A 22,746-nucleotide genomic window follows, 5' to 3' on the forward strand; every position below is an offset into this window, starting at 1 on the left:
AAGCTACCATGCTGGACACCCTATGCCAAATAACTAGCAAGACAGGAACACAACCCCACCCATTAGCAGAGAGGCTGCCTAAAATCATAATAAGGCCACAGACACCCCATAACACACCACCAGACGTGGATCTGCCCACCAGAAAGACAAGATCCAGCCTCATCCCCCAGAACACAGGCACTAGTCTCCTCCACCAGGAAGCCTACAAAACCCACCAAACCAACCTTAGCCACTGGGGATAGACACCAGAAACAACAGGAACTACAAACTGCATCCTGCGAAAAGGAGACCCCAAACGCAGTAAGTTAAGCAAAATGAGAAGACAGAGAAACACACAGCAGGTGAAGGAGCAAGGCAAAAACCAACCAGACCTAACAAATGAAGAGCAAATAGGCAGTCTACCTGAAAAAGAATTCAAAATAGGGATAGTAAAGATGATAAAAAATCTTGGAAATAGAATGGAGAAAATACAAGAAACGTTTAACAAGTACTTAGGAGAACTAAAGAGCAAACACACAGTGATGAACAACACAGTAAATGAGATTTAAAATTCTCTAGAGGGGATCAATAACAAAATAACTGAGGCAGAAGATCGGATAAGTGACCTAGAAGATAAAATAGTGGAACTAACTACTTCAGAGCAGAATAAAGAAAAAAGAATGAAAAGAACTGAGGACAGTCAGAGACCTCTGGGACAACATTAAATGCACCAACTTGCGAATTCTAGGGGGCCCAGAAGAAGAAGAGAAAAAGAAAGGGACTGAGAAAATATTTGAAGAGATTATAATTGAACAGTTCCCTAATATGGGAAAGGAAATAGTTAAGTCCAGGAAGCACAGAGAGTCCCATACAGGATAAATCCAAAGAGAAACACGCCAAGACACATATTAATCCAACTATCAAAAATTAAATACGAAAGATATTAAAAGCAGCAAGGGAAAAACAACAAATAACACACCAGGGAATCCCCATAAGGTTAACAGCTGATCTTTCAGCAGAAACTCTGCAAGCCAGAAGGGAGTGTCAGGACATATTTAAAGTGATGAAGGAGAAAAACCTACAACCAGGATTACCCAGCAGGGATCTCATTCAGATTTGCCGGAGAAATTAAAACCTTTACAGGCAAGCAAACGCGAAGAGAGTTCATCACCAAGAAACGAGGTTTACAGCAAATGCTAAAGGAACTTCTCTAGGCAGGAAACACAATAGAAGGAAAAGACCTACAATAACAAACCCAAAACAATTAAGAAAATGGTCATAGGAACATACATATCAATAATTACCTAAAATGTAAATGGATAAAATGCTCCAACCAAAAGACATAGACTGGCTGATGGGATACAAAAACAAGACCCGTATATATGCTGTCTACAAGAGACCCACTTCAGACCTACGGAACATAACAGACTGAAAGTGAGGGGATTTATGCATCCAACATAGGATCACCTCAATACAAAAGGCAATGCTAACAGCCGTAAAAGAGGAAATCTACGGTAACACAATAATAGTAGGATACTTTAACACCCCACTTTCACCAGTGGACAGATCATCCAAAATGAAAATAAATAAGGAACACAAGCTTTAAATGATACATTAAACAAGATGGACTTAATTGATATTTATAGGACATTCCATCCAAAAACAACAGAATACACATTCTTCTCAAGTGCTCATGGAACATTCTCCAGGATAGATTATATCTTGGGTCACAAGTCAATCCTTGGTAAATTGAAGAAAATTGAAATTGTATCAGGTATCTTTTCTGACCAGAGTGCTATGAGACTAGGTATTAATTACAGGAAAAAATCTGTAAAAAATACAAACACATGGAGGCTAAACAATACACTACTTAATAACCAAGAGATCACTGAAGAAATGAATGAGGAAATCAAAAAATGCCTAGAAACAAATGACAATGAAAACATGACGACCCAAAAGCTATGGGATGCAGCAAAAGCAATTCTAACAGGGAAGTTTATAGCAATACAATCCTACCTCAAGAAACAAGAAACATCTCAAATAAACAACCTAACCTTACACCTAAAGCAATTAGAGAAAGAAGAACAAAAAAACCCCAAAGGTAGCAGAAGAAAGGAAATCATAAAGATTAGATCAGAAATACATGAAAAAGAAATGAAGGAAACAATAGCAAAGAACAATAAAAGTGAAAGCTGTTTCTTTGAGAAGATAAACAAAATTGATAAACCATTAGCCAGACTCATCAAGAAAAAAAGGGACAAGATTCAAGTCAATAGAATTAGAAATGAAAAAGGAGAAGTAACAACTGACACAGCAGTAATACAAAGGATCATGGGAGAGTACTCCAAGCAAGTATATGCTAATAAAATGGACAACTGGAAGAAATGGACCAATTCTTAGAAAGATATAACCTGTCAGGACTGAACCAGGAAGAAATAGAAAATATGAACAGACAAATCACAAGCACTGAAATTGAAACTGTGATTCAAAATTTTCCAGCAAACAAAAGCCCAGGACCAGATGGCTTCACAGGTGAATTGTATCAAACATTTAGAGAAGAGCTAACACCTATCCTTCTCAAACTCTTCCAAAATATAGCAGAGTGAGGAACACTCCCAAACTCATTCTACAAGGCCTCCATCACCCTGATACCAAAACCAGACAAAGATGTCACAAAGAAAGAAAACTACAGGCCAATATCACTGCTGAACATAGATGCAAAAATCCTCAACAAAATACTAGGAAACAGCATCCAACAGCATTAAAAGGATCATACCCCATGATCAAGTGGGGTTTATCCCAGGAATTCAAGGAGTCTTCAATATATGCAAAATCAATCAATGTGATACACCATATTAACAAATTGACGGAGAAAAACCATATGATCATCTCAATAATTGTAGACAAAACTTTGAACAAAATTCAACACCCATTTATGATAAAAACCCTCCAGAAAGTAGGCATAGAGGGAACTTTCCTCAAAATAATAAAGGCCATATATGACAAACCCACAGCCAACATCGTCCTCAATGGTGAAAAACTGAAAAAGAGTTCCACTAAGATCAGGAAGAAGACAGGGTTACCCATTCTCCCCACTATTATTCAACATAATTTTGGAAGTTTTAGCCACAGCAATCAGAGAAGAAAAAGAAACAAAAGGAATCCAAATCGGAAAAGAAGTAAAGCTGTCACTGTTTGCAGATGGCATGATACTATACATAGAGTATCCTAAAGATGTTACCAGAAAACTACTAGAGCTAATCAATGAATTTGGTAAAGTAGCAGGATACAAAATTAATGCACAGAAATCTCTTGCATTCGTATACACTGATGAAAAATCTGAAAGTGAAATAAAGAATACACTCCCATTTACCACTGCAAGAAGAAGAATAAAATACCTAGGAGGAAACCTACCTAAGTAGACTAAAGACCTGTATTCAGAAAATTATAAGACACTGATGAAAGAAATTAAAGATGATACAAACAGATGGAGAGAGATACCATGTTCTTGGATTGGAAGAATCAACATTGTGAAAATGACTCTACTACCCAAAGCAGTCAACAGATTCAATGCAATCCCTATCAAACTACCAATGGCATTTTTCACAGAACTAGAACAAAAAATTTCACAATATGTATGGAAACACAAAAGACCCCGAATAGCCAAAGCAATCTTGAGAAAGGAAAACGGAGCTGGAGGAATAAGGCTCCCTGACTTCAGAGTCTGCTACAGAGCTACGGTAATCAAGACAGTATGGTACTGGCACAAAAACGGAAATATAGATCAATGGAACAGAATAGAAAGCCCAGAGATAAACCCATGCACATATGATCACCTTATCTTCAAGAATAAACTCAAAATGGGTTAAAGACCTACATGTAAGGCCAGACACTATCAAACTCTTAGAGGAAAACATAGGCAGAACACTCTATGACATAAATCACAGCAAGATCCTTTTTGACCCACCTCCTAGAGAAATGGAAATAAAAACAAAAATAAACAAATGGGACCTAATGAAACTTAAAAGCTTTTGCACAGCAAAGGAAACCATAAACAAGACGAAAAGACAACCCTCAGAATGGGAGAAAATAGTTGCAAATGAAGCAACTCACAAAGGATTAATCTCCAAAATTTACAAGCAGCTCATGCAGCTCAATATCAAAAAAACAAACAACCCAATCCAAAACTGGGCAGAAGCCCTTAATAGACGTTTGTCCAAAGAAGATATGCAGATTGCCAACAGACACATGAAAGAATGCTCAACACCATTAATCATTAGAGAAATGCAAATCAAAAGTACAATGAGATATCATCTCACACCGGTCAGAATGGCCATCATCAAAAAATCTACAAACATTAAATGCTGGAGAGTGTGTGGAGAAAAGGGAACTCTCTTGCCCTATTGTTGGGAATGTAAACTGATACAGCCACTATGGAGAACAGTATGGACGTGCCTTTAAAAACTAAAAATAGAACTACCATACGCCCAGCAGTCCCACTACTGGGCATATACCCTGAGAAAACCATTATTCAAAAAGAGTCATGTACCAAAATATTCATTGCAGCTCAATTTACAATAGCCAGGACATGGAATCAACCTAAGTGTCCAGCAACAGATGAATAGATAGAATGTGGCACATGTATACAGTGGAATATTACTCAGCCATGAAAAGAAATGAAATTGATTTATTTGTAGTGAGGAGGATGGACCTAGAGTCTATCATACAAAGTGAAGTAAGTCAGAAAGAGAAAAACAAATACCGTATGCTAACACATATATATGGAATCTAAAAAAAAAAGCTCCTGGAAAATCTAGAGGCACGTCGGGAATAAAGACACAGACTACTAGAGAATGGACATGAGGGTTTAGGGAGGGGGAATGTTAAGCTCTGACAAAGTGAGAGAGTGGCATGGGCACATGTACACTACCAAACATAAAATAGATAGCTAGTGGGAAGCAGCCGCATAGCACAGGGAGATCACCTTGGTCCTTTGTGACCACCTAGAGGGGTGGGTTATGGAGGGTGGGAGGGAGGGAGATGCAGGAGGGAAGAGATATGGGAACATATGTGTATGTATAACTGATTCACTTTGTTATAAAGCAGAAAGTAAAACACCATTGTAAAGCAATTATACTCCAAAAAAGATGTTTAAAAAAAAAACTTGAATTAGGAAAAAAAAATACCTGTACTCAGAAAGTTATAAGACACTGATGAAAGAAATCAAAGATGACATAAACAGATGGAGAGATATACCATGTCATTGGATTGGAGGAATCAATATTGAGAATATGACTAGACTCCCGAAAGCATCTACAGATTCAGTGCAATCCCTATCAGATTACTAGTGGCATTTTTTTTTACAGAACTAGAACAAAAAATCTTAAAATCTGTATCTCTGTATGGAGATACAAAAGCCCCCTAATAGCGAAAGCAATCTGTGGGAAAAAAATGGAGCTGGAAGAATCAGACTCCCTGACTTCAGAGTATATTGCAAAGCTCCAGTCATCAAAACAGCATGGTACTGGCATAAAACCAGAAATACAGATCAACGGAAGAGGATAGAAAGCCCAGAAATAAACCCACGCACCTATGGTTAACTAATGTATTAGAAATGATCAAGGATATACAATGGAGAAAAGACAGTTTGTTCAGTAAATGATGATGGGAAAACTGGAAAGCTACATGTAAAAGAAATTAGAACACTCCTTAACACCATACACAAAAATAAGCTCAAAATGGATTAAAGACCTAAATGTAACATCAGACACTATAAAATTCTTAGAGGAAAACATTGGAAGAACACTCTGACATAAATCACAGCAACATCTTTTTTGACCCACCTCCTAGAGTAATGGAAATGAAAACAAAAATAAACAAATGGGGCCTAATTAAACTTCAAAGCTTTTGCACAGCCAAGGAAACTATAAACAAGGCAAAAAGACGAAAAGACAACGTTCAGAATGGGAGAAAATATTTGCAAACGAATCAACGGACAAAGGATTAATCACCAAAATAAAACTACAATGAGGTATCACCTCACACCAGTTAGAATGGGCAGCATCATCAGAAAATCTACAAACAACAAATGCTGGAGAGGGTGTGGAGAAAAGGGAACCCTCTTGCACTGTTCGTTGGAATGTAAATTGATACAACCACTATGGAGAACAGTATGGAGGCGCCTTAAGAAAATAAAAATAGAATTACTATATGATTCAGCAATCCCACTACTGTGTATATCCCCAGAGAAAACCATAATTCAAAAAGACACATGCATAATTCAAAAAGACCCAGTGTTCATTGCAGCACTATTTACAATAGCCAGGTCATGGAAGCAACCTAAATGCCCATTGGCAGATGAATGGATAAAGAAGATGTGGTACATATATACAGTGGAATATTACCCAGCCATAAAATGGAACAAAATTGGGTCATTTGTAGAGACTTTGATGGACCTAGAGACTGTCATACAGAGTGAAGTAAGTCAGAAAGGGAAAAAAAAAATCGTATATTAACTCATGTATGTGGAATCTAGAAAAATGGTACAGGTGAACTGGTTTGCAAGGCAGAAGTGGAGACACAGATGTACAGAACAAATGTATGGACACCAAGGAGGGAATGTGGGGGTGTGGGGGATGAATTGGGAGGTTGGGATTGACCTATGTACACCAATATATATAAAATAGGTAACTAATAAGAATCTGCTGTATAAAAAATAATCTAAAATTTAGAAAAAAATAAAGAGACAGCCAAGGATCACTAAATATATGTTTATAGACCTCGGTTTTTCAAGAGACTGCTCAGTGTGCACTTTTGAGGATTTTGATCCCTGTGTATGTACCACTGCTTTGATTCCCTTGGAGTTATGCTTCTTGTTGGGGCTTTTGCTTGTTGCTGTGGTGAAGCACTGAATAAGAGGGGAGGCAATTAGCATAATTTGTGATATTATGGCCCTAGATATTTAATATTTATTTATTTATTTGGTTGCACCAGGTCTTAGTTGTAGCAGGCGGGCTCCTTAGTTCCGGCTCGCTGGCTCCTTAGTTGTGTCATGCGAACTCTTAGTTGTGGCATGCATGTGGAATCTAGTTCCCTGACCAGGGATCAAACCCAGGCCCCCTGCATTGGGAGCATGGTATCTTAACCACTGCGCCACCAGGGAAGTCCCCAGCCCTAGAATTAATGCCACAGGATTCTCAATGGACCAAGATTCAGTGAGTGCCTGTGTATGGACTCTGTCAGTCATAGTTTACTGGTAGTTCTGGAATATGTAGGCAAATTACGGGGAGATCAGAGGATCCATCTGGGTTTTCTTTTTGTAGTTTGACCTATCATTTATGATTTTCAAAAATCATGTTAGTTTAAAACATGCTTCTCTTCTCTTACCCAGTGATAAATGCTGCTCATTCTTTCTACAATGGAACAACAACTCTACCAATATCAGATGAAGACAGAACTCCACGAAAGAGAATTAGCAAAACCTTAAATATGACTACGAGTCCTGAGGAGAAAAGAAAAATCATTGGGGATACTTTTGTTAAGGTACCTTTTTTTTTTTTTTTTTTTTTGCGGTACGCGGGCCTCCCTCTGTTGTGGCCTCTCCCGTTGCGGAGCACAGGCTCCGGACGCGCAGGCCCAGCGGCCATGGCTCACGGGCCCAGCCGCTCCGCGGCATGTGGGATCCTCCCAGGCCGGGGCGGGAACCCGGTTCCCCTGCATCGGCAGGCGGACGCGCAACCACTGCGCCACCAGGGAAGCCCAAGGTACCTTTTTAATATCCTCAATGTGTACTATTTTCTTTGTGAACTTTTGTATTTTTTTCCTTATCGTTATACCATATAACCAAATTTTGTGACTAATTTTGATTCTTTTGTTGACTAAGAGTTTTACTGTATATTGCTATTATACTGACTTAGTAGAAACTGTTTTATGTTTTTAAAAAACATATGTACTTATGTTTTCAGTTTGTTGTTTTCACTGCTTAAGAATAGATATTTTCAATTGATATTAGATTTTAGTTCTTTGGGTATTTCAATGGCTAGATTTTTTTTTAGGCTTTTGATGGGAATGTTCATATACCTTTTTGAATCACATTAAGCATGTGTTTTTTTGACTTTTAAAAAAATTTTATTAATGTATAGTTGGTTGACATTGACAGTGTGTTTTTTTTAAATTTTTATTGCTAATATTTTGTCTCTTTTTTTTTACATCTTTATTGGAGTATAATTGCTTTACAATGTTGTGTTAGTTTCTGCTGTATAACAACGTGAATCATCTATATGTATACATATGTTCCCCATACCCCCTCCCTCTTAAGTCTCATTCCGACCCTCCCTATCCCACCCCTCTAGGTCATCACAAAACACCGAGCTGATCTTCCCTGTGCTGTGTGGCTGCTTCCCACTAGCTATTTTACATTTGTTAGTGTATATATGTCCATGCCACTCTCTCACTTCGTCCCAGCTTCCCCTCCCCACCCCCATCCCGTCCTCAAGTCCATTCTCTACATCTGTGTGTTTATTCCTGTCCTACCACTAGGTTCCATCAGAATCATTTTTTTTTTAGATTCCATATATATGTGTTAGCATACAGTATTTGTTTTTCTCTTTCTGACTTACTTCACTGTGTATGACAGACTCTAGGTTCATCCACCTCACTACAAATAAACTCAATTTCGTTTCTTTTTATAAGCATGTGTTCTTAAAGGAGTTTATTTTGGAGGATGGTAGATTTCATCTCCTGGTCAGTATTGCAAAAGGACTCTTAAGAAATTTAGCTGAAAGTATAAAATTTTGCTTTTAGAAGAATTCATCTCTTAAATTGCTGTTTTACTCCTGTTGTTTATAGATTGCTAATGAAGTAATTGGAGAAATGAACCTGAAACCAGAGGAGGTTTTCCTTGCCCAAGGTACTTTACGGCCTGATCTAATTGAAAGTGCATCCCTTGTTGCAAGTGGCAAAGCTGAACTCATCAAAACCCATCATAACGACACAGAGCTTATCAGAAAGTTGAGAGAGGAGGTAAAAGCTTATGAGAACTTTCATGTAAAACCTCCCTCCCTTAACCATTTTTAAGTGTACAGTTCAGTAATGTCAAGTATATTTGTATTGTTGTGAAACAGATCTCTAACTTTTTCATTTTTCAAAACTGAAACTCTATACCTGTTGAGCAACAGCTACCCTTTTCTCCCTCTCCCTAACCCCTGGTAACCTACCATTCTAATTTCTGTTTCAATGAATTTGACTACTTTAAATACCTCATAAGTCAAATCATACAGCATTTTTTTTTTGTGACTGACTTATTTCACTTAGTATAAGTCCTCAAGTTTCATCCATATTGTAGCATGTGATAGGATTTCCTTTTTAAGCTGAATAATATTCTGTTGTATATATATGTATATATATATATATATAGTTAATTTATTTATCCACCGATGGACATTTGGATTGCTTCCACTTTCTTGTTGTTGTGAATTGTGCTGCTATGAACATGGGTTTACAGATACCTCTTGGAGCCCCTGCTTTCAATTCTTTTGGATATGTACCAGGAAGTGGGATTTCTGAATCTTATGGTAGTTTTATTTTTAATTTTTTGAGGGACTTCCTTAATGTTTCCTTAGCAGTTATACTATATTACAGTCCCACCAACAGTGCACAAAGCTTCCAGTTTCTCCATACCTTGCCCAACACTTGTTCTTTTCTGGTTTTGTTTTGTTTTTTTTTTTTAATTAGCCATCCTAATGAGTGAATTACCTGTACCGTTTTATTATTTTAGGCATCCTAGTGGGTGAGAAGTGGTAGGTATCTCATTGTGGTTCTGATTTGCATTTCCCTAATAGCTAATGATGTCAATCATCTTTTATGTGCTTATTGGCTACTTGTATGTCACCTTTGGAGAAATATATATTCGGATCTTTTGCCCATTTTTAACTTGGCTTATTTATCTTTTTATTATTGAATTGTATGTGTTCTTTATATAGTCTTGTTACAGCCCTTTATTAGATATATGATTTGCCTTCTGTAGGTTGTTTTTTCACTTTTTTGATGGTATCATTTGGAGAGTTTTAATTGTTAAACACTAGTATATTTTCTGATTTCCTTGTATTACAGTGAGAACTAGATCAGAGATTGGTGGGTAGGTTTGTTCTGATTTATTTCTATTTAAGAGGTTTACGTTTAAAATGTGTTTCAAAGAGAAATATGAAGATCCCTAAAATATCTAATTCCTTATACGCACTTAGGAAGAAATACTTTAAAAGGTGAAGTTTTAAAAACTGATTTTTAAAGGTAAAAGACAACAGGAAAAGCCAGTAATTTGTTACTCTTTGTTTTCCATGTCATTTTAGTTACTAATTTGTATTAATTGGCCTTTTTATTCCCTGTAGGGAAAAGTCATAGAACCTTTGAAAGATTTTCATAAAGATGAAGTAAGAATCTTAGGCAGAGAACTTGGACTTCCAGAAGAGTTAGTTTCCAGGCATCCATTCCCAGGTAAAAAATAGAATTCTGTTTGATTTGTTACTATGCCTTCATGTTGAACAAAAATCAATTCAGACAACTTTTGAAGTAATTTATCATTTAGGGAATATGTAACTTTAAAGAAAGGAAAGGATGGATAGGGAATAAATATTCTTTTTAGTGCCTACTGTAAATATTTCATTTTATTAAATACTTATTTTTTATTGTATATATATTTAAATATTACATTATCCTTGTGTAAATAGATTGTCATATAATGTTGCCATCAGATGAGAAAGCCAAGAGATATTTTAATAACATTGCCACACAATTCTTATGTTAGAACTTAGGTTTTTATGTTCTTTCTACTATACCATGATGTATTCCACAGGGTTAAAACTCAGTTCTCTGAAATCCTTATCCCCTGACTTGTCTGAATGGTTGAACCATTTCTTTGCACAGTGCTGTATGTATTTAATTCATGACCAAATGAAAATATTCAGTTTTTAAATAGTCATTTGCTGTCATAAAGTAAAATTAATTAGAGGTGGTATTTGTTAAAGTTAGGATTGTGAGTCTTAACCTGTTTTTGTTATGAGTTCTTGAGCTTGGCAAATCTTATACCTCAGTTTCTAGGTCTCTACAATAGTCATTGGGTGATGAGTTGAGGGAATGGTCTAATTAAATGAAAAAGCATAGTAATAGTTAACATTTCTTGAGTACTAGTACGTGCTAGGCATTCTGCTAAATACAGTATTTTACACATGTTGTCTTATTTGATCCTCACAGTAGATTATGATCCTCTTGTCCAGCTGAGAGAATTTTGGGACAGAGGCTAGTTTGCCAAAAGTTATGCAGGTTGGGTTTGGAACCAGGATTCTAGCCCCAATAAGCTCTCCTCAGAGTTTGTTACTCTTAACTACCCTATTGCCTCCATAAACAGTGTTACAAAGGTATAGCCCATATGGAGATTAGCACTTGTTTATATTGCTGACTTCAACTGTAGTAATTTAAGACGTTCAGTCCCTAAGGTGTTTTGGCAAAGGATTGTGTATGAAAGTAATTTAAAATAGATTGGCATGTATATTGTGAATTTAAAATATTTATTGGAGAATTTTGAGATTCTTAATACAGGGACTTTTAAAATAAGAGGTGTATGTCATTGATGTGAACAGAACTGAAGCATTCTAAAAATGATGAGTTGGATGGGAAACTAATAGCTGCATTTCATATTAAACACTTTAAAAAACCTAAAGTGTATATGTCAATTATATTTCAATAAAACTGGTTAAAAAAACAATGGCAGGGGTGTTTTATATTTTGGGAATAGTGACCTTTTTTTATTTAAAAGTTTATATTAAACATAACATTTATATTAAATACCGTTGTTACTCTTCTCTTTAGGTCCAGGCCTGGCAATCAGAGTAATATGTGCTGAGGAACCTTATATCTGTAAGGATTTTCCTGAAACCAACAATATTTTGAAAATAGTAGCTGATTTTTCTGCAAGCGTTAAAAAGGTAATAATTTGTGTTGAATTTGTTTATTATAGGAGCTTTAAACAGACACAGCTAATTGGTGCAAGGAATTGAATGGATTCTTGCTGTACTCCAGTATTTACAATAAAATTGATTAGGGTTTCATTATTTGAAAATTCAGGGTAATTTAACCTCTGGAAATGACTATGAAGAAAGTATTCTACAGACACTCTTAAATGCAGACTTCTCTTTTCAGCCATTCCATATATTTTAACAGATTGGATACCTTGAATCCCTGAAAATACTAGATACAAAATATTTTAAAATACCCTTTCATATTTATTGCAAGAAGGCAAGGGAGATCATTTTAGTTCTAAATTGAGGATGATGGAAAAGTCTCCAGTTCTTCTGTATATTTGGTGCCTAAATTTATAATCTGTGTTAAAGTGGGCTTTGGTTGGTAGTGCTTCCAGGTGTCAGACAAGAAGCAATGTAAATTCTCTTTGGAGTCTCTTCAACCAGGCCTCAAAGAATTCCCATAAATAGAGTTTCAACAAGTATGAGCTTACAATAAAAAACTATAAAATAGATAGAAAAGTAAGGCACCATGAATGAGAGCTAGTGGAAACAACTAGTAGAAGACCCTCAAGCACTTCAGATACTGGAATTAGCATATAGGCAACATTTAAAAGTACTGAGAATTAAAAGAAGCAATTTTTAATAAGAATAAGGTATATAAGAGACTATAAAAAGTGACTGGGGAGCTTTGAAAAAAAATTCCGTTCTAGAAATGAAAATAACTAAAATTAAAAAGAGCTAAAGAGAGAATTAGTGAAGATCGATGTTAAATTATCCAGAAATTGGAACAAAGTATCAAAGACAAAATATGGTTCAAAGAGGTTAATGTAGAATGAGAATGTCAACTTTAATGTATATCCAGAAGGAGATAATAGACAAAAGTATTGAAATTCCTCCACACTGGTGAAAGATACCATGCCTCAGATTCAGGAAGCATAATACATCCCAATCAGGATAAAGGAAAAGAATTTGACACCTAATAAGCATAACTATGGAAACTACAGACTACCAAAGACAAAGCAGCTGCAAAGAAAAGATTGATTGCTGCATAAAGGAAAGGCTATTACCGGAAGCAGTAGTAAAAGCAGGAAGAATTCAAAGTACCAAGAGAAAATAATTGTGAACAATAGTGAACAGATAAACTGTCTCAAAGAACTAGGGCAAAATAAAGACATTTTCACATAAACAGAATTTACTACCAACAGTCTGTTACTTAAGGAACTATAAAGGCAGTGGTTCTCAGCCCTGGCTGTGATTAGATTCAACAGGGGGAGCTTTTGAAGTATTCTATGCTTGGGCCCCTTCTCCCTAGAATTTATTTAATTGATGTGGGATGGGACCTGAGCATACTAAGAAATTTGAGTGTATAGCTAAGGTTGAGAACCACTGTTTTAAAGAAATGACTTGAGAAGCAAAAGGATACCAGTTGAAAGGTCTGAGATGCAGGGACTGGTAAGCAAATAAAATGGTAAGTGGATAAAATTAAACAGACATGGACTGTATAAACTGATCTAAATTTTGGTGTTTATTTAAAAAAAATAGTATAACAGTATATAGCTAAAATAGCATATAAGCCACAGGGGGATCAATTGGAGTTAAAGCATTCAAAGATCTTTGTACTTTTTGCCAGATGGGCAGAGATGATTCTCTTTTGTTAAATACCCCCACGTAAGGGGACATGATAAAGAATAAAAATAGAGGGTTTAACTTCACAGCTAGTAAAGGGGAAATAAATGAGCTGGGAGAAATCATCAGTTCAGAAGAATATAAAAAAGGAGAAATAAATATAAAAATTGGGGCAAATAGAAACTACTGAATTAAATGGTAGGATGGAATTCAACCATATTATTAACCCACAATTAAAAGGATTAACATCTTTAGTTAGGACATAATTGTCAAACTAGATTGAGGAATAAAATCTAACTATAGTCTGTTTACCTAGGGATAGGAAGAGGGAAGGTAAAAGAACAGAAAAACATATACCAGGCAAATAAACCAAAAAAAAGGAAGTAGGTGGAGATATATTAATTTCAGACAAAGTTGACTTTATGGCAAAAAGTTTCCTTAGAGATAAGGAGAAGGTTTGACTCATGTGAGGTATCCCTTGCTGTTGACAGAGGATTAAAGCCTCCATGTATATAAATCTAATCTGTGTTTCTTGTCCCTGATATTTAACTTCTCATAGCCCTGGCCCTCAGAAATGAAATTCTGACACACTGCATAGCACACACAAGTCAGAGAGAAATACCGAATAGAATCTATTGCTATAAACCAGAAAGTGCAGATACATAAGATAGTAAAATGTACCAAAAGAGTGAATACTGTATTTCTTGAAACCCTGAGAAGTGTGTCTTTGGTTTTCCTAGCCACATACACTATTACAGAGAGTCAAAGCCTGCACAACAGAAGAGGATCAGGAGAAGCTGATGCAAATTACAAGTCTGCATTCACTGAATGCCTTCCTGCTACCAATTAAAACTGTGGGCGTGCAGGTGAGTTGTGTGACTTCACTGACCTGTGACATAACTTTCTGCTGCTCTTTTTGCTAATATTGGAATAGGAACGTCTTAGGAAAATGAAATATGAAAGTATATACACCAAGTTTAAAAATGTAAAAAGGCAATATTTTATAGAATGTTTATGAAGTGAATAAGGTAATAGGAACTATATATTCAGGCTGAGATTTTGTAGATTTGAAATACCTGACATCTCTAACAAAAGTAAAAAAATTCAAAGAATGATTTGCTATAGGATTGGCTTGCTTGCTTCTGCCTTGAAGAACAGGTACCGAGAGGTTATGTCCTCATTTATCCTTCTTGATATGAAATATTCTGTGGCTTTAGAAGTCTCTAACTGCAAGAAGACCCCCAGATGTACATGTTACACCATTTAGGCATTGTTCTCAACTTGTGTATTCCTTAAAGCAGTGTCCTCTGCCTCCTCAACATGTTCCGTCTCTCCCTCTGTCTCTCTTAGCTGTGATAATGTACAACTAACATTTTCAGTATGTTCTGTCTTTCCAATTGTAAAAGCATGTGACTGTAATATAGTTCTCATTTTTGAAATGCTATTCATAGATTATATTAAGTTCTTTATTTATATGATCATCAGGTGAGTTTCTAGGCGAAAAAAGCTTGGGAATCTAGGGAAGAGGATGGTTTCTTTTCTGTGATTTAGAATTTGAAGTTAAATGAAAACTAGAAAAGGTGTCAATAATTCAACTCAAAATGGTGCAAGTGCCAGTGAAGTGGGTTAATGTATTTATAATGTTCTCTTATAGTAGAATTATGCGTGGGAAGAAATTAAATACGTTTTAGAGATTGTTCGTCTAAAACTTAATATATACTCTTTGCCATAAATATGTGAATCTGAGCCATCCTTTTAAATTCCTCTTTCTCCTGAATTCATGTAGCTCTGTTTGTAAATAAGACAATAAAAATTCATCATTACTTTAAAATTAAACTAAAATATTTTAGTTCATGGAAATGATAGGGCCAGCTATTTCCCCTCTTCTCCCTCTTTTTAAAGGCCCTATGTGAAAGCTACTTATATTGTTTTTAAATCATGTTGAAATACCCATTCCTGCAATTGTAGGAATAACTTTCTTTCAATGGTGTATGGATTATCTCATTTATCATATACAGATTCATTTTGAAACTCAACATATGATATTTCAGGCAGATATTACCCTACTATATAAAAACAGAAGAGCAGACAAGTGGTTTTTTTTTTGTTGTTTTTTCCAGTCCTAAGTAGATCTGTTATAGAAAACTTCCAGCTCTGTATGCTAACTCCTGCTAGGCGGGAGTTGAACTAGTTCCCCATTCCCCTCTTTTGATAAGTTCGTAGATAATGCTATGGATAAATAAATAAATATAATTTGTTGGATGAGTGATTTCTTTTTTAAAAAATATGATTAACATATATATACACTACTACATATGAAATAGGTAAACAACTGTATAGTACAGGGAACTATAACCTGTAATAGAAAAGAATCTGAAAAAGAGTGTGTGTGTGTGTGTGTATATATATATATGTATATATATATATATAACTGAATCACTTTGCAGTACACTTGAAACTAACACAACATTGTAATAACTACACTTGAATTAAAAAAAAATGAAGCTTATTCAGGCTCCACTATTTTTCCCATCAAAATAGAAGTTTCTTTTGTTGTTGGTTATCTTAACTTTATCTAGCCTCTTAGGCCTTTGAAGCTGAGACTCTTAGAAGTCCAGATAAAAATCATAATTCATGGTTAGTATAGCAATGAAGTTTATTTTCTAAATACCAAAATAAACTGCATTTGTAAAAAAAAAAAAAATGTACAGTACATTTAAAAAGTAATTCTCCCTATTTCTGCTCTCCAGTTAAATGTTCCCTCCAGAACCTTTTAGAAAGAAAATGAAAGGGAATTATTGACACATTGTTCATCACCTTTTTCTTTTAACTGAACATCATGAACTTTTCATGCCATTGCAAGTAGATTCTTATTCTTAACTGCTGCCTTATATTCCATGTATGATTATACCATAATTTATTTAATCATTCCCCTACCAATGGACATTTAAACCATTTTCACTTTGTCACTGTTATAGGCATTTCAGCAAGTAATATCTTATTTTTTGAAGCAGTTATTCATGTATTTCAGTAATATTTCCTGGATTAAAGAGCATGTACATTTTAAACTTTGATAGATACTATTAGCATTCAAATAGTATGAATTCTTAAGTTTACTGTGTATTAGGTAGTTATCTAATGAATCTTACTTTTAAGTTGCTTTTCAGTTTAATTTTTTTTTAAGCAAATGACTTGAATTAAACAGGACAGAGGAAAAGGGAATCAATATCAATTTTATTCACTTATTTTAAAATTAACTTTCTTATTTTAAAGGAATAAATTATTTTTATATCTGACTTGAGAATCCTTTATCCATATAAAGGATTTGGCAGATCTTGTCTGCCAAATTAAGTGTGCTGGCTATCTGTAGTTCGGCAGGTATTTGGAATGAAATCCCAGTGGATCTCTGGTGTATGTTGAATAAATTATTGAAATTACCATGACACTTCTTTTTAATGTCTGAGCTGATTTAGGTAGAATTTAACAGGGGATGTTAGGGACTTCCCTGGTGGTCCATTGGTAAGGAGTCCGCCTTCCAGTGTAGGGGACATGGGTTCTATCCCTGGTCAGGGAACTAAGATCCCACATGATGCGGGGCAAATAAGCCCATGCTGCTGAGCTTGTGCGCCTCAACTAGAGAGCCCGCATGCCACAAACTACAGAGCCCACGCGCTCTGGAACCCGCACACCGCAGCTACAGAGCTCATGGGCCCTGGAGCCTGCGCGCCACAACTAGAGAAGACAAAACCCGCACACCACAACGAAGAGCCCACACGCCGCAGTGAAAGATCCCGTATGCCTCAACTAAGACCTGACGCAGCCAAAAATAATAAATAAATAAATAATACAAAAAAATGTTAAATAGGGGATTTTAATTTAGGATTTGTTTATATCATTAGCAAACTATCCATATATACTTATAGTCAAGCATATTTTTGTTTAAAAAATTGCTGTTAATGGTGTCATCACGCGTGAAATAATATTTTCCAGTCCATCTTTTGAATTTTGTAAAATCATTAAAATTATCAATTGTATTTTTATTTTCAGGGTGACTGTCGTTCTTATAGTTATGTGTGTGGAATCTCCAGTAAGGATGAGCCTGACTGGGAATCTCTTATTTTCCTGGCTAGACTTATACCTCGCATGTGTCACAACATTAACAGGTGTGTTCTTCAGGTGGTGGAGGGGTGAGATGTAATGGAAGGATGTGTTTTTTTTAAGGTCTTCCCATGTTGAAAGACCAATGGCTCAAGTGTAGATACAGGTATGTGCTTAGGTCATAATCCAGCAGATATTTAATAATACCTTGTACTTTGTTCCTTCATCACAGTGCAATCATCTGCTTATTAAAAAATTTTGTGCTTGAGAAATAGGAAGGTTTTTAATTGTAGTATGAAATACTAAAGACAGCTTTAAAAATATGTCTTCCCAATTACACTACTTGTTTTATGATTAGATGTTTTATTCCAGAAGGATTGAAAGAGTTGTACAGGTTATAGAATTACCGTTAGGGACTTAGTCAATTTAATAATAATTCCAGAGTAAATCAAAAGAAAGAGACATGCCAGATATCATGAAAGTAACAGCGTTAAATGTTAAAAAAAAATTGAATTTAGTTTTTCAGATCCAGTTTTCCTTTAATTTACACATTAATTTCTTATGTCAGATATATCAATAACTAATTTATTGATATAATCTTTATGTAATACTGAGCATTGTCTAAGTTCAAAAGTCTTACTCATTTAGTACCAGATTGCTAATTAAATGTTCTTATTTTACAGTGTTTCACTCTTTTCTGTTTTCTTCGTGGGTTTTAGGCAGTTAACAACCAAAAAGAATTTCTTGAGATTTCAGTTTACTTACATTAGCTACAAAAATTATAAACCTACTTGTTGGTGTTTACTTAGCAGGGGATGTATATTTCTATACTGGTGTGGCTAGTATTTGTAGGCTGGTATGGCCTTCAAGACAAGAAGTCAAAGGGAAATCACATTTTTACTGATGGGAACATGTCCTTTAAAAGGCTTGCATAGATGAACCGAAGGCCCCCAAATACAGAAGCACCTTTAACACACTGAAAGGGTGAATTATTAATAAATAATGGTAAATTTGTAATTGCCTGTTTTGAATGGAGATAATTGTCTTGGTTAAAATAATGGTTCATAATTCATCTTCTGAAACATGCTAATACCTAAATAAACTTCATAGGTCATACAGAAAATTCCCTTTCACTAAGTTTGGCTCCATGGCTTTTATTATATAATTAATATGTTTTTCATTTCACAACATTCTTGTTTCATCTGTCTCTCTGTCCTTTTCTTTTGCCAAAGAGCACTCACCCTTGTTTAAACTTTATCTCGGTCCTTTTATAGTCTGTTTCTCTGCCTGTCTTTTCTTTTTTCCCCATTTGTCTCTCCCTCCATTCTTAACCCTTCCTCCCTCCCCAAAAAAGGAAAAAAATAAAATCTAACAACCAATAAATAAAAAACTAGATTTTAAAATGTGAACCTAGAAAGGCCTTAAAGGGTGTTGGTGAATTTTTGATTTCTTTGCCAGGGCCTTTTTCTGGGAATTGGAATTAAAAAAAAAAAAAAAAAAAAAAGCTTTCCATTTTTACCAGTCTTTCCCCCCTAATTTGCATGATGGAATCTTTATATAGAGAGGGATGGTTCCAGTTTTACTGGAAGGCTGCCTATCCCTGTACATTCTATGATCACTCTTGTTCACACGAAATAAGAGAAAAAGGAGCAAGTTCATGGCATTCTCTTGCATAGTTGCTTTTTTCCTCTAAGGATTGTTTATGAGCTCTAGGAACTATTTTGTTTAGAAGAAGTGTGGCTTACTTTCTATGCTTGGAACAAAACCCTTCTTGTGACAGTATGTTTGGAAGGAGGCAATGAAGTATTTGGTGGTAGTGGTGGTTTTAATCTGATGCTTTTTTCTTCCATATGTTTTATTTTAAGTACCTATTAAGAAAAAAGAAAAAAGCATTATTAAACTTCACCATGGTAGTTGCAGGGGAGATTTATTTTCTCTGCTAAAGACAGATAGGGCTAAGGAAAAGGGACAGTTGCCTGCTGGCTGGAGTTGGATTGGAAAGAGCCAGGTGGCACTCATCTCTACCCCTTCTCTCTCTTGTTTTCTGGGTGAAGGTTGTAGAACAGATTCCCCAAACCAGTGGCAAGATTCCCCTTGAATTGTTGTAATTATTTGATCCTAATTTCCTCAAGCTACCTTCCAAATCCTACTTTTATTAACATCTGCAGCATATCTTCATAAGTTTCAAACAGACATTTACTTGAAGCAGTAGTAAGTCATTCCTTTTCAACCAAGTCTTAACTTTGGTGATATTCTTAACCTTTCTTTGGGATCAGTGTTTTCCAAAATGCTAAAAAAAAAAAAAAAAAAAAGGTTGAGTTGGCAGTCAAATAAGTTTGGGAAATTCACTGTAGTCTCATCTTGGAAGTTTCCATCGCATATTAGCATATTATAGTTTCTGAAGTTTTGTTATAAAACCTATTTATTTTAGTGTTTCCCCAGGAATTTCCTAGGGCTACCATAATAAATTTCCACAAACTGGAAGGCTTAAAACAACAGAAATCTATTATCTCACAGTTCTGGAGGCTATTGAAGGCTATAAGTCTGAAATCAAGGGTGGTGTCAGCAGTGCCATGGCCCTCTCAGAAGGCTCTAGCAGGAGAATCCTTCCTCGTCTCTTCATAGTTTCTGTTGTTTGCTGTCAGTCGTTGGCTTGTGGCAGTATAACTCCAATCTTTGTCTCCATCTTTACATGGCTGTCTTTTCTCCGTGTGTCTGTGTTTCCAGATTTCCTTTTTCTTAGAAGAACACCCACCAATCATTGGATTAATCCCCCCAAACACCATTATGACCTTTATTCGATTACATTTACAAGGACCCTATTTTCACCCACAAATTCCAGATGGACATGAAGTTTTGGGGATACACTTCAATCCAGTACATTAAATGGAAAGAGGATTGTGATAACCACTTATATCTTCGCACATTCTGAGATACTAGTATTCCAGAAAATATACTTTGAGGAAGGTTCATAGAACAGAGACCCTTCTATAATCTTATTTCCTATCCTACCCATTTGGGGATTTGAAGTGGATAAGAGAGGGGCCTGAGAACAAATGGAAAGAATGTTATTTTATGTGCTTTGCTTCTCTTACTAAAACGTGTTTTCTCTATAATTTTCACTACCCCCTTCTAGAGTTGTCTATATATTTGGCTCACCAGTTAAAGAACCTCCTACAGATGTTACTCCCACTTTCTTGACAACAGGGGTGCTCAGTACTTTACGCCAAGCTGATTTTGAGGCCCATAACATTCTCAGGGAGTCTGGTAAGCTGCCCATTTTGTTCATCACTGAATGCTCTAACTAGATTTTGGAAGCATGGCATTATTATTTCTAGTAGGAGGACTCAGCTTTTAGTTTTATTATTTAATTCTTTAGGTAGTTCTATGACATTGCCTTATCTGTATAAAATTTATTCACCTTTGTGGTCATTTGCAGACATGTACAAAGTGGCAAAAAATTTGAGTTGCTCAACTCATAAGATCCCAGCTGAGGTTGAACAAGGCAATCCTCTGCCTTCTTGTTTCAGCTCTTTCTATAAACAAGTGTCCTTTTTGTAGTCTATTTAATGACATGTTTTTTGCATTTTCGTGCTTTTTGTTGGTGATTTCACTGTTTAAAATAGTGTGAGGTGCTGTCTAGGTTCCTGAGCACAGGAAGGCTGTGATGTACCTTACTGAGAAAATAGGTTTGTTAGATAAGATTCATTCAGGCATGAGTTATAGTGCCATTGGCTGTGAGCTCAACGTTAATGAACCTACAATAAATATTGCATAAGGTGTCTTTAAGCAGAAACACACATAAGCAAGGACATGTATTAATCAGTTGATGAAAGTGGTCGGGAACCTAACTGTGTATTTCCCCTGGGTTAGTGGTGCAGTATTTTCTTTTTTCTTTTTTTTTTTTTTTTGTGGTACGCGGGCCTCTCACTGCTCTCCGCGGCATGTGGGATCTTCCCGGACCAGGGCACGAACCCGCGTCCCCTGCATCGGCAGGCGGACTCTCAACCACTGCGCCACCAGGGAAGCCCAGTTCAGTATTTTCTTATTCAGTGTCTGCAGTATAGAAGATAACTACTATGAATAATGAATTGACTTTATATGTATGTCACATCGCTGTAACATATCACTGCAGTCATCAAATTCTGTAATTTGTATTTGTGATTATGTTTACGTACAGCGCTATGAGAGTAGCTAAAAACAGTACATGATGACAGTCCTAAGAAGTGGTGTGTGTATGTGTGCAATTTTAGATCTGTCTGGGGGGATTTAATTGAGCAGAGAGTGCTTTTCTATGGTGTGGTGATTGGCTCTACATGTTAACTTCCTTTCTTTAGGGTATGCTGGGAAAATCAGCCAGATGCCGGTGATTTTGACACCTTTACATTTTGATCGGGACCCACTTCAGAAGCAGCCTTCATGCCAGAGATCCGTGGTTATTCGAACCTTTATTACTAGTGATTTCATGACTGGTATACCTGCAACCCCTGGCAATGAGATCCCTGTAGAGGTAACTGATACTTTTTTTCCTAATGTACATTTTTAATACCTTATACATTTTATAATAATGGTGAATGGAATAGACTATGGCAATGTTGGTATTTCTGAGGTTGGTTTTCTGTTCATAAAATAGGCTCTTTTTAATCTCCACGTAATTGGTTGTTTAATACACTATAGTAGAAAAAGGCCTTAAGTTTATTAAACTCCAGCTGTCTGATTACTCTGTGGAGAATCACCAACTCTAATCTATCATATTTTATCTAATCTTGCCAACCTCTACTTTATAAATAGTATCCTCCAAGTAGAGAAGAAAACACTAAGAGTGAAGAAGAGTTTATTAGACATAAGGGTGAGATTTGATGGCATTATGGCCAGGCACCCATGAATTTCTTACTGCTCTGCCTATTACCAATTGCAGTTTTGATCACCATCTTCCTTTCTTATTATCCCTCCACTAGAGTGTTCCAGAGGAGCTATTTGCATAATGGCGAATGAAAGTCAAAGTGAGACTTTGTTAGTTGGACCACTG

The 22,746-nt window shown here is 35.9% G+C and overlaps 1 protein-coding gene across 1 annotated transcript in view; it reads left to right on the forward strand.

The window, feature by feature from the left end:
* Positions 1 to 22,746, forward strand: part of GMPS (guanine monophosphate synthase) — a 115,800-nt gene that overhangs the window by 91,084 nt on the left and 1,970 nt on the right. Inside the window, exons 8-15 of the mRNA XM_024124297.3 lie at positions 7,370 to 7,521; positions 8,827 to 9,000; positions 10,365 to 10,470; positions 11,842 to 11,957; positions 14,360 to 14,485; positions 17,667 to 17,782; positions 20,854 to 20,984; positions 22,055 to 22,227. Coding sequence (XP_023980065.1) covers positions 7,370 to 7,521; positions 8,827 to 9,000; positions 10,365 to 10,470; positions 11,842 to 11,957; positions 14,360 to 14,485; positions 17,667 to 17,782; positions 20,854 to 20,984; positions 22,055 to 22,227 — 1,094 coding nt within the window. The remainder of the gene's footprint in view (positions 1 to 7,369; positions 7,522 to 8,826; positions 9,001 to 10,364; positions 10,471 to 11,841; positions 11,958 to 14,359; positions 14,486 to 17,666; positions 17,783 to 20,853; positions 20,985 to 22,054; positions 22,228 to 22,746) is intronic.

This window comes from Physeter macrocephalus, chromosome 1 (assembly GCF_002837175.3).
Source record: "Physeter macrocephalus isolate SW-GA chromosome 1, ASM283717v5, whole genome shotgun sequence".
Taxonomy (NCBI): Eukaryota; Metazoa; Chordata; class Mammalia; order Artiodactyla; family Physeteridae; genus Physeter; species Physeter macrocephalus.